This window comes from Protopterus annectens, chromosome 15.part0 (assembly GCF_019279795.1).
Source record: "Protopterus annectens isolate FY-2018-M chromosome 15.part0, PAN1.0, whole genome shotgun sequence".
Classification (NCBI taxonomy): domain Eukaryota; kingdom Metazoa; phylum Chordata; order Ceratodontiformes; family Protopteridae; genus Protopterus; species Protopterus annectens.
In genome coordinates this window covers 572,043,923-572,056,811 of record NC_056749.1, presented here as the reverse complement: position 1 = coordinate 572,056,811, position 12,889 = coordinate 572,043,923, and the positions used below count along the sequence as shown (strand labels likewise).

General features: G+C 41.4%; 1 protein-coding gene across 2 annotated transcripts in view; it reads left to right on the top strand.

Moving 5' to 3' along the window:
* Window positions 1–7,449: 7,449 nt before the first annotated feature.
* The window catches only part of LOC122789925 (zinc transporter ZIP9-like), a 677,153-nt gene continuing 671,713 nt past the window's right edge, over window positions 7,450–12,889 (top strand). The window contains exon 1 of one of the 2 annotated variants that reach the window (XM_044057393.1): window positions 7,450–8,091. In XM_044057393.1, coding sequence (XP_043913328.1) covers window positions 7,996–8,091 — 96 coding nt within the window. In that variant the 5' untranslated portion in view covers window positions 7,450–7,995. The remainder of the gene's footprint in view (window positions 8,092–12,889) is intronic. The other variant, XM_044057392.1, reaches the window with a different exon arrangement.

Genomic DNA, 12,889 nt, shown 5'->3' with positions numbered 1-12,889 from the left:
GTCATTTACATGGTGTTAGTATGCAGTGTTGTCATGCAAGTCATACGGTTAGCTTGTTGTGTAGTAAATTGCTACTCAGTAACAGCATGTTAAGATTGTCAGCATTATTTTAATCATTTTGCATTATTCTGCAGATATCTATGATGAGATATTTAGGAAGAATGGGTCAGGGCTATATACACTCTGATGACCTACCCTCACCTTTTTATTAGCAACCAGATGAATAAATGATGTTGGCACAAAACAAGTGGTTAAAACAAATAAATGACATTTCAGTGTGTATGGTAGCAGATCAGTAGACAAGCACAGCTGTGCTTCATAGTGGCCAGATCTTGCAGATCAGTGGATGGAAACTAAAGTTCCCATTTTGGAATGGTATATCAAGTGGTGATGAGGATGAGGTTGATGATAGTAATAGCAATTAATATTAATCATGTTAGCAAAACGCAGTAATCTAACGATACATTTTATACTTCTGAAGGTAGAAACGTAAAGTAGTGCAATAAACCAAACAGGCTTTCAATAGGGAATGAAAACTTAAAATTCTTAAAATAATTTTTCAAATTCTAGTAACAGAATAACCCAAATGCTGCATCTGATATCTAAGTACAAGGAGCATTTATATAAAATTGCATGCGGTTGCGTGTGCAAGCATATATATATATATATATATATATATATATATATATATATATATATATATATCTGTGTGTGTGTGTGTGTGTGTGTGTGTGTGTGTGTGTGTGTGTGTGTGTGTGTATAGTGTATATATATGTGTGTGTGTATTTATGTATGTGTGTATATATATATATATATATATATATATATATATATGTGTTTATGTATGTGTATGTATATATATATATATATATATATATATATATATATATATATATATATATGTATGTATGTGTGTATAGGTAACTAGGTGTATATATGGGTAGATGTATGCATATGTGTGTGTGTATATATATATATATATATATATATATATATATATATATATATATATATATGTATAGATATAGGTATGACTATGGTGTGTGTATAATATACATATTTGTGTGTGGGTAATACATGTACATATATGTATGGATATTTCTGTATATGTATTTATATATGTATGCATATATTATATAACTCTGTGATCAGAAGTATGTATGTGTGTGTATGTGTATATATATATATATATATATATATATATATATATATATATATATATATATATATATATATATATATACATGTGTATATGTATGTACACTTAATTTCCATAACTTAACTCAACTGGCCATTACTGGAATCAATTACAATGTAATTTTAGGCATCAATGCATGGCACCTGGAAGACAAACTGCGTGGTCAAGGCATGTTTCATCTGTCAAGCCCCCAGAATAAACTTTTGTGTTTCACATCCCTTTAAGGGATACACAGGACCCTCTTTTGACTTCAGTAGGAGGGGACATTTTAAGTTGGTGGCTGAAGGAGTATCCAGGTAGAGAGACAGCGGCATTGTTAGTGGAAGGGTTTGTCACAGGGTTCAGGATACCAGCATAAGTAAGAAAAAGAGGGTATTGTTAAGACCTGGAAATCTTTAGAAGACCATCTGGATATAGTTAAGGCTAAGCTAAATAAGGTATTAGAAGTGGGCAGATTGGCAGGCCCATTTCCTCGTCAACCTAGAAGAGTAATCAAGTCCCCAAAAAGAAGCCAGGTGAATTTCATCTCAGTCATTACCTGTCATATCCAGAGGGGAAATCTTGGATTACATAAATGGGAAGGGGCTTTGGCGCTTTATGCTTCATTGAAGAAAGGGTTAGGAAGGTGAAAGTGAAAGGGAGAGGGGACCTTATGGCAAAAGTGGATATAGATTCTGCTTTTAGACTTTTACCCATTGCTACTAAGAACAGGAGTGGTTAGGATTGGTTTTTGAAGTTCAATATTACATGGATAAATGCAAGCCAATGGGTTGTTTGTTTGCTTGTGCTATATTTGAAAGGTTTCATAGTTTTTTGCATGGCTTGTGGCACACAGGGTGGGGGAGGACAACATTGTTCATTACTCGGATGATTTTATTTGTGGGGAAGAAAGAATGGAGGAAGGTCAGTGAGCTGCAGATACCTTTATTGAAATCTGCAAAGAGCTAGGGGTACCAGTAGTAATGGGTAAAGTGGAGGACCCGAGAAATAGATACCAAACATTGATAATTCATTAACAGAAACCCCCTTTTCTCTTTTACAGTGCGCATGGATCTGGTTGCTATCTCTAAATGCAAAACCTACTCTGGATTGAGTGCCAGATCAGTTATGGGTTTTTTGGGTAGACGAGAATGGTGGCTAGAGCGTAATGCCCTCAGTGGAAGGGCAAGGGTAAGTCTGTCTAGCAGTTCCACCATGTAATGAACATCACTTACCTTTCTTACCACCTTGTAGGATCCCTCAGAAGCTGCTTGCAGCTTGTTGTGTCTGACAAGAATAAGAACCATTACCTGCTGCCCCACAGCATACTCTCTAGCTCGAGCATTCCTGTCATACCACACCTTTTTCTGTTGTTGCGCTTCTCCTAGGTTCTCCTGGGCCAAGCCCATGAGTTCCCTGAGCCTTGTCCTGAGGTTTAGGATGTATGCCACAACAGACTCCTTGTGAGACTCGCACTCACCTTCACACTCAACTCAAATTAAATCTAGAAATCCCCTCACACTATGCACATACAGCAACTCAAAGGGTGAAAAACCTGTGGATTTCCGGGGAACCTCTCTGTAAGCAAACAACAGATGGGGAAATATTTGTCTAACTCCCTCTTAAGCTGATCTGCAAATGCCCATAACATGGACTTGATTGTAAAGTTTAACCTCTCAAAAAGACCCTTAGTCTGGGGATGGTAGGGGGTGGTCTTCATGTGCTTCACCCCACAGGACTTCCACAGAGAAGCCAGTAGGTCTGATATGAAATTGGCACTTCTGTCAGTCAGTATTTCTTTTGGGAAACACACCCTGCTGAAAATTTCTAACAACGCATTAGCCACCTTCTCTGCCTCAATGGAGGACAAAGCCACTGCCTCAGGGTATCGTGTAGCATAGTCCACTACCACTAGGATATACCTTTTTCCCATGGAGCTTGGGGTACTCAGAGGACCCACAATATCCATAGCTACCTTCTGAAATGGCTCCTCAATCATAGGCAAAGGAATCAAAGGAGCTCTCACCTTGTCTCTTGCCTACCTTTTGGCACTGCTCGCAGGTCCTGCAGTACCGTTACATCTCTGGAAATTTCAGGCCAATAGAAGTTCTGCATAATACGCCTCTTTGTATGTTTTATGCCAATATGACCTGCAAAGGGAATATCATGGGCAATGGCTAGAAGTGCCTGCCGGTAGGCTCTAGGCACTACCAACTGCTATACTCTCTCACCTTCTAGCCCTCCATCAGGGGTCCACTCTCTGTATAGTAACCCTTTGTCCCAGTATACAGATCCCCCCTTTCCTTGAGAATCAGGTGCCTCCCTAGCTACCTGTCTCAGGCCATGCAATGTAGAGTCTGAGAGCTGAGCCTGTCTCAACTATCTCCTTGTAACCCTTCCCAGCTTCCGTTCCACAGGAAGTCTGGCAGCCTCGGACAGTGGTGCCTCACTCTCAGCATGGGTACTACTACTCACCTCTACCTTTGCAGTTACTTTGCCCAAGGGACCATCAGTACCCCCAAGCAGCTGTGGCTCACCTTCAGTCTCACTGCTACAGGGTAGCTCCCTCCCTGAAGTAACCACCCCACCAGTCCTGGCTGCAAGTATGCAGTCTGTCTGGGTCTCTCCCAGGCTACCAGACTTACTTGATTGCCTCCAAGCCTGACTGAGTGTCACTGCACAAGCACAGGGTACTGCACTAACAAAATCATTCCCTATCAGGACATCTGCAGGTATATCCTCAAACACACCTACTTGCTGGCTTCCTTTTCCACACTCCCAGTCAAGGTGAACCCTAGCCAAAGGAATTTGGAATGGGATCCCTCCTAAAACTCTGACTTGAGTAGACTGCCCAGGCAAGTAATGCTCCTCTGTAACCATTGCAGGCTTTACAATTGTTATATCAGAGGCTGTGTCTGTCTTGGCAATGGCCTCTTTGCCATTCATTACAATAGGATATACCCTCTGGTGGTCGTGTGGTACCCTTGTTGTCCCAAGACAACCTACTATTGGCATTTTGTCTTTTCCACTTACTGACTCCCTCACCTTTTGTTCCCCATCTTGCCTCCGTGGAAATCTGTATGCCACATGGCCCCACTGGTTGCATTCAAAACATTTAACCCTAGCTCTTGGACGTGTACCTGGACTAGTGGCTTCCGCTGCTACTGGCAGATTCTGTTGGGGCAGTCTGTGCTGCCCACCATGGGTTCCTTTAGACCCATGAGCAGTACTGGGGATCCCTTTCCTGTGCAGGGATACCCTGCTTGCCAGGTATAGGTCTCCCTTTTCCCCCAACTCATCTGAAGTAGCACATTGTCTATCAGCTAACCAGATCCTCATGTCCTCAGGCAAAGTGCTAAGGGCTTGTTCCCTCACCAAAAGGTCTGCCAGCCCTTCAAAAGTGGTGACCTGACATCCATTCACCCACCTGTGGAAATAAGTGCTCAGTTCAGCAACATATTCACACACACTTTCATCTGCCTTGTGTCTATGCTCACGAAACTTTTTCTTATACATTTCAGGTGTTAGCTTAAACAATTCTAACAAGTGATTTTTAACAGCAGTATAATCAAAACATGCAATGTCAGACATTTCTGACAAAACAGTTGCAGCTTTACCATGGAGTAAGGGGGTCGGGAACCGTACCCAGAGCCTTTGGTCAACACTATACTGTTTGCATATCCTCTCAAACATATGAATGAAACTATCAAAATTATCCCCCTCTTTAAACTGCGGAAGAAATTTACTGACCTTTTGTGCTTCTGGGGTCCAGTTACTCCCTTCCCCGTTACCTCCATGACTTTGGCGAAGAGTCAGCATTTCCCCCTCATGCTTCCTCTGCCTCTCCTTTTCCTCGGCTTCTATCTCCAAATGCCTGGCCTCCAACTCAAGTCTCTTTAGCTCCAGATGGATTTTTAAGTCCTCTGCAGAAAGGTTGAGCTGTCCATTCTCCAAGCGTATCATACCTCGACTGCCAGTCTGATTCTCCTCCTGGTTGCTGTTTTCTGATTCATTTGTAACCAAGGCTGCAATCAGGTCTGCCTTACTCAGGTTTCCATGCACCAGTCCCCTAGCCTGGCACATCTCAGCCAGCTGGCTCCTTGTCAGCTTTCCATACTCCTCTGCTGACATGCTGCCTGCTCACCCAGACTAACTAAGCTAAAAAAAGAAATAAAACAAGTGTGATCTAAACTCTATGTATTTACTGTCTGGCTGATTTAGAGAACAAAACACCTTCAGAGCTCACTGTACACAAGCTACAGGAATTCACTCTACTCACACCACTACAAGCCAATTAGTATTTGCCACCAATTACTATGTGATGTGGATATCTCACCACAGCCAAACAATTAATATGTGATGCCCGTGCCCTGGCCCAGCAATCAAGAAGCCTCAATCCTCACCACTAACACCAGTGAGGGGCTTCTCATATAGGAGGAAAGGATAACAAATACACACAGTAAAGTGCAATTTCCCTTAAGAGCACACAGTGATCACAATCAGTCCGGGGCTGGTCGCTCCCTTGCTCTCCAGGTCCCCAATAACACTCCACACTGGCACAGCTATAGGGTCCAGATCTCAGCCTACTGGACAAGCTAAAACCTCCAGCACCCTCTCTGTCCAACCATTGCTTTGTGTCCCTGCCCAAGTAGCTGACACACAAACATACACACATACTTTGAGATAAGTTTATACAACCACACAGGCACACCTGGGAAAGCCCCTTTTACCCACACTATATGGTAGAAATCACTGCCACCACCCAGCTAATAATTATCAGCTACCCAAATGCCCTTAAAAGGGTGTCCAATTATTACTGCGCAATATTATTATCCAACTGGTAAGTGCGACTAAACAGTCAAGGCTTATTACAGTGACTTGGTACAGGATCACTATATACATGCAATGTACTCTAGAGCTTAAATTATATCTACAGAAAACAGCCACAGTTAAAAGGGTTCAAAAATATTTAATAATAATTAAAAACACAAGACAATACTTTTTACTACACAGTGCTAGTCAAGAGTTCAGAGATCACAGAGAAATTTAAAATAATTCAGTAATACAGTTCTGACATCACAGAAAAAACACTTAGTATAATCTTTCTAGTTTCAGGCTATTTCTAAGAGAAAACACAAGTCTAAGCTAAACTTACATATAGAAAACAGGCAGAGTGCTGATGAGTTGGATGATCAAGACAAAAATGCTTAATGCTCTCTAATTCTCTCTGTTTTTAAAATCACATTCATGGTTCACATTACATCATTCTTCACACTTTCCTGGGGTTCCCAGGCTAACAGGCTACATTCTTTAGTAAGCTCACACCAGGTCAGGAAGCAAAGCCATTAAGGACATTTATGCATGCAAATTCTGGTCATTACTCTGGCCTTAAAACAATAGCAAGAATTCCTTCATCTAGGCTGGATGGAGCCTGCTTACATCAAAGGGTGACAACATGCTTCACCTGGTCAATAGAGTGCACTATTACATTATTTTCCAGTTCCACAGGTAACACTATTTTTACCATTTAAGACAACAAGCCTGTGGTTTACATTAATATTTACAAATGACAGAATTATCTATAAAATTCTATCTAGCTAGGCTGGCAGCCTTCACATTTCTCCACTAGCCTTGCCTTAATAAATAAATAAATAAGTATATATATATATATATATATATATATATATATATATATAAATGGTACTAGTATTTATATAAAATATATATTTATATATCAATATTTTACTACTTAGTTACTTTGCTGAATTTGCAGCTTCTGTATGCTATGAATATCCATACGGACAATAGGCTGAATGAATAATTCATGGCTGCTCAGTGATGCGCCGTGATCCTGGGTGTTAGGCGGGGTTTGCTACTGCGCATCTGGGGGTTAATGTACCTCAACAAAACCCAACTTTCTATAAATAATTCTCTTGTAAATTTAATCTGTCCCGGTTTTACGCCTTTGTCCCCATCACCATTATGTTAGGATTTGTGAAGATTTCTTGAGCTAAGAGATTGAGACTGACTCTAATCGGTGATTTAACAGAAAATTAATAATTTTACGAATGATATGGCAAAATTACGAGTCACTATCAAGAATAGTTCAAAGTTATACTCATAACAAAATTCTCAGAACACTATGAAGTGGGAGTAGGTACTTTAAATCTTTCCCTTTGTAAGTTTCAGATAATTTAGTTTCTGGATAATTTGACTACTGAACAGAAAATATCCCATCCTCTTCAAAGGGCTTTTTGCCTCCGTCCTCGCGGGCGCTCTCTATCCAACTTCCATGACGACCACCCAGTTAGCCCTGGTCTAAAAACGGCCGAATTCACAAGGAAAACTGCAATCGTCATTGTTCAGTGGCATTTAAAACATAAATACACAACGCTCTGTTTGCTGCATTTTGCTGTTACAGTCTCAGCTTTAAGCACGAGTTTACACTTTGCCCCAATGTGACACGTTGCGCTTTACTTCTGACGAAGGGTTAAACGTATACAGGGCATGGTTTGTTTACCGTAGACTCTTAACAAACTTCCATTATAAAGTTAAAGCAAAGCAGCGTACTCCACTGTGGTACCCTCATAAAACAATCACCCCTAAAGCAAAGACTGCCATCATAAAGCCATCTGGTTAGCGCTTCCAACAAAGATTTGCCAGCGGCAGTGGGCGTGGGAAATCTTCCTATTGGGAAGACGTGAGATCGTTGGAGTTGAAAGCTGACTACTTCGCTCGTAAAACATTAAGGAAGTGCTTTAGAATGTGAAGTTTTACTTACGAGCTTGAACATTTGTTAACAAATTTAATTTCTAGCCATGGATGGGGCGGGCACGATTATTTTGATCTCTCTGGCAATGTTCGTTGGCTGTTATCTTCTTGGACTAATCCCACTTGTTGCAAAACTTTCTGAGGTAGGTGGGATAGAAGTTATCGCTTAATACAAACTGTGCCGTTTGTTTGCAGACTTACGTTTCCATGAGAGGTGTATATTCCTTTGAATAATTTGTTATAAAAATCCAAGTCTGGCTGTAAACTGTTCTTAAAGGTACTGCAAGTCTGAACGTAGTGCAGTACTTCTATGCTTTGCATCTACTATGACTTGTGTGGGGTAGACAAGTTATGGTTTTTGGCACTTGATTTATTTGGGATACATTTCTTTGTTTCACTTTGTTTAGTGGGCAGATGTAATTTACTACACAAGCTTGGATTTTTCCTCTTTGTTTTACAAAACACTGTGACACAATTTAAGTATTTTGATTGGAGTTAGTGGTTATGATTAAGTGAAATCTAGATTTTTTTCTATATGGAAATGGAACGCCTGCACTGGTTGAAGTTTTGATTGTCGTGCAGAATGTCACGTTTCAGTAACTCTGATGTTCTGGAGTTGGTTGTTCAACAAAAGTTGTCACCGCACTTCTTAACTTTCTTCACCAAAAATGTGTGACATATGTGTAGAATATGTGACGCACGGACAACATGTGGGACTGGAAGTGTAAATCACGGTAGAGTTAACTACCATAACGTTTGTGAGCTACAGAGCATTCTAAAGCATACTGACATTTTAATTCAAAGTATAGTGTTCTGTGAATTATGTTTTCAAGCTGTATGCAAGAGTTTGCGAGAGGTGAGTTGAGTAATATATATAATAAAATATAACAATGTGGGAAACTGTGAGCAAATAGTTTTAATGATGTACGCGTGTCGTAGAAAAAAGTATTCTTCCTGCTTCTGCTAAGGTATTGAGTCCAGACAGAACACACTGATTGTCAGTATAACATAGTAATTTCCACTTTTGGCAGCATGCTCCTTCTATATGCCAGTTTATTTAAAGCCTGTATTTTACAGCACTGTCATCAAACTTTAAGTTGCAGTGACGTGAGTCTTAAATGGTGATTATATTTTCTGTCCAGGTTTATCTTTGGTCCAGGTCCAGACTCCGGACTAAGTAGTCAGACTAATAAACATTCTTCATATTGATCACTGCTGCAGTAGTCTTATCTATCAGTATGGGTTATATTCTGCATAGCAGCTTCCAAAGCTTCGTTTCTAGAACATATGGTACATACTTTAGATACATCACCCTTTCAAATGAAAATGTGTCACTTTCTACACACAGTATTTTCTAGTGATTATTAAAAGTCACTAGCTTGTATTGTGTTTGTCTGCCTTCACATGTACACATTTAAGCAACATGGTATAGGTAAAAAGCAGCACTTCATAATTTCCATATAGTGATCCAACCATAGTAAACTGACCTTAACTGCCACACACAGCACACCAGCTGGTCTGGCTCAGCACTCTTAAGCAGAGAGGTATTTTTTTACTGATGCATGAAAACTCAGTACTAGACAACATAGAGCAAGTTTGGTGCAAATAAATAGAAAAGAAACTACATGGAAAGGGACATGGAGGAGCTGTCCGATCTTGTAGCCCAGGCAGGTATGACCCTAGCCCTGAGTAGCATCCTGCCATCACCCAGAATGATACCACAGTACAAGGACAAAATGATTGACTTCAGCAATTGGCTAAGCTTCTGGAGTCATTCAAAGGGGATCCAGTATCTGTCTGCCTGGGATGACATGATCGACAAACCATGATACTTTGCCAGAGATGGCCTGCACCTGTCGCCCTTGGGATTCCAGATACTGGCTAGCTCTTGCCAACCCTATAGTGCCTTTTTTAGGCAAGGTTCAAATGACAAATTCACCAACGTAACAGATACAAGCAAGCAAAATCTGAGGGTAATGCTATTTAATGCTAGAAGTCTAAACCTCAAAATGCAGTCACTCGAGGCACTCCTTAAAATGGAGAACATCGACATCTGTGCAGTGACAGAGACCTGGTTCAAGGTTCCAGAGAGCACCCCTGCATTACCAGGCTATAATTCATACCACACAGTAAGAAAAAATCCAAAAATGCAGAGGCGCTGGAGAAGTCAATTTTTAGTACTACGAAAATAAATCTTTGGATTTTCTGGCTGAGTCATTTTTTGTTTTTTTATAATTCATACCACACCTTTCAGCCACCTAACCTGGACCGAAACACTAAAGGTGGAGGCATGTGTGACGACTGTGCCCTGGCCCAGTAATCAAGGAGCCTCAATCCTCACCACTAACACCAGGGAGGGCATCTCATATAAGAGGAAAGGATAACAAATACACACAGTAAAGTACAATTTCCCTTAAGTGCACACAGAGATCACAGTCAGTCTGGGGCTGGTTGCTCCCTTGCTCTCCAGGTCCCTAATAAGACTCCCCACTGACACAGATATAGGGTCCAGATCTCAGCCTAGCTGGCAGGCTAACCTCCAGTACCCTCTCTATCCCACCAGTGCTTTGTGTCCCTGCCCAGGTAGCTGACACACCACACACATTTTGAGATAAGTATTTATACAACTTTACAGACACTCCTGGGAAAGGCTGACACAGATTCTCCAGCTGTGCCCCTTTACCCAGACTATATGGTAGTAATTTCTGCCACCACCAGCTAATATTATCAGCTACCCAAAGGCCCTTAAAAGGGTGTCCAATTATTACTGTGCAATATTATTATCCAGTTGGTAATGTGACTATTCAGTCTAAGGCTTATTAGAGTGGCTTATTAAAATAAACTCTATAAATATGCAATGTACTCTAGAGCTTACTTATCTCTACACAAACCAGCCACAGGTAAAGGTTTTTAAAAATATTTAGTAATAAATAATTAAAAGCACAAGACAATACTACTACACCACAGTGATATGTAAGAGTTCAGAGATCACACAGAAGCTTAAAACAATACAGTACGAAAGTTCTGATAACAGAAAAACACTTCTTAGGTTCATAGGTTCATACTAGGCTATCTGCCCTGGGGCAATTATAAGCCTAGCCCGATTCTCTATGGCTTACGCCACCCCTTGATTTGAGTATACTGTGCCCTTTTTAAGGTTTAGTTTACTGTGCCTCTGTCTAATAGTGACACGGGAGTAATCCCTGGGACAAACCTACAATCCCCCATCCACTTATCTAGATTTTTCTTGAAGAGATTCAGTGAGGTGCTCTGCCTCACATGAACTGGAATTCTATTCCAGAGCGAAGGGAGCCTCTGGGTTATGAACCTGTCCCTCCAGCAAGTTCTATTTATTTCTGTGCTGAGGTTCAAGTCCCTCAGTGTGGCTCTAAGGGATTTAGATTTACTGAGGTGGAGCATGTCCATTAATTCTGGATTTGACATAGCTTTGTATGTCAGGCATAGATCGCCTCGAAGTAGGCGGTATGCAACTGAGTAGAGCTGGAGTTTTTAACCGAGCAGCATATGGCATGTGGTTGAGACCCTTGATCCTCTTGGTGAGATAGTTTTGGTGTCTCTCTAATTGCTGCAGGTGTCGGGTAAGGTACATCCCAAAAGGGGCATTGTATTCTATGATGGACCTGATGAGGGATGAATAAAGGGGCACGATTACCTCTCTTGATCTAGATGTGAAACCCTTTGTGATGAGGTGGGCTATGTAGAAGGTCTTTCTAACCACTTTGGCAATGTGGTTTTCAAAGGAGAGATTGCTATCAACTTGGGTCCCCAGGTCCCTAATAACTTTCTCTGTACTTAATGGGTTTCCGCCTATGTGGTAATTTGCGGGAACATTGTTTTTGCCAAAGGGTATGACTATACATTTTTTGGCATTTAGCTTTAAACCATGGCGCTGGCACCAGTTATCTGTCTCTGTGAGACCTTTTTGAAGGATGTTTGTGTCAGCTGGAGAGTTGATTATGGTGCCCAGTTTGCAGTCGTCTGCGAACTTGGTGAGCCATAGTCCTCCCACGTTTGCCTGTACCTTGGAAAAGTATATACCGAACAAGAGTGGTCCCAGGACAGAACCCTGTGGGACGCCACTTGTGACCAGTTTCTCGTTTGACATGGCTCCAGCAACTCTCACTCTGTGGGTTCTGTCTTTGAGCCAGTTTGCGACCCATCTTGTGACATAGGGGTTTATATTTAAGCTGGATAGCTTATCTATGATGCCCGAGTGGAGTATTGTGTCAAATGCCTTTGCAAGGTCCAGATAGACTGTGTGGACTACCTTTCCTTCATCTATGGCTTTGGTGACTGCTTCAGAGAAGGCAACCAGGTTCAAAAGGCAGGATCTGCCCTTGACAAAGCCGAATTGGGTAGGATCTAGTGTCTGTAGGTCCCCAATGTCTTTGTTTATGAGCTCCATGATGATCCTGTCCATAGCCTTGCAGACTAAGCTAGTCAGGCTTATGGGGCGATAGTTTCCAGGGTCCGTAGAGGCTTCACCTTTGTGGAGTGGGACCACTGTTGCTGTACGCCATTCTGTGGGCACATATCCTGTAGTGAGGCTGAGATTGTGTAGCTGTTTTATTTGAGGGATTAGTTCCTCTTGTAGTTCACGTAGGACGCAACCTGGGACGTCATCTGGTCCCATGGAAGCAGTGTTTTTTGCTTTGGAGAGGGCAGCCTTCACATGAACATCTGAGATGTCTGGGAGGCAGCCCTCTGCTGGGATTGATACTTGCTCTTTTGGGGGAGAGGTGGTGGAGAAGTTTGCACTGAACCTGTCTGCCAGGATATTGGCGATGTCTGTGGGTTCAACGTATTTTTTGTCGTTTAGAATCAACTCAGAACAAGTCTGGGAGTTGCATCCCAGGTTTCTAACATAACTGAAAAAAGCCTTATGATTGTCTTTGGTGTCCTGTGCAATTTTTCTCTCGA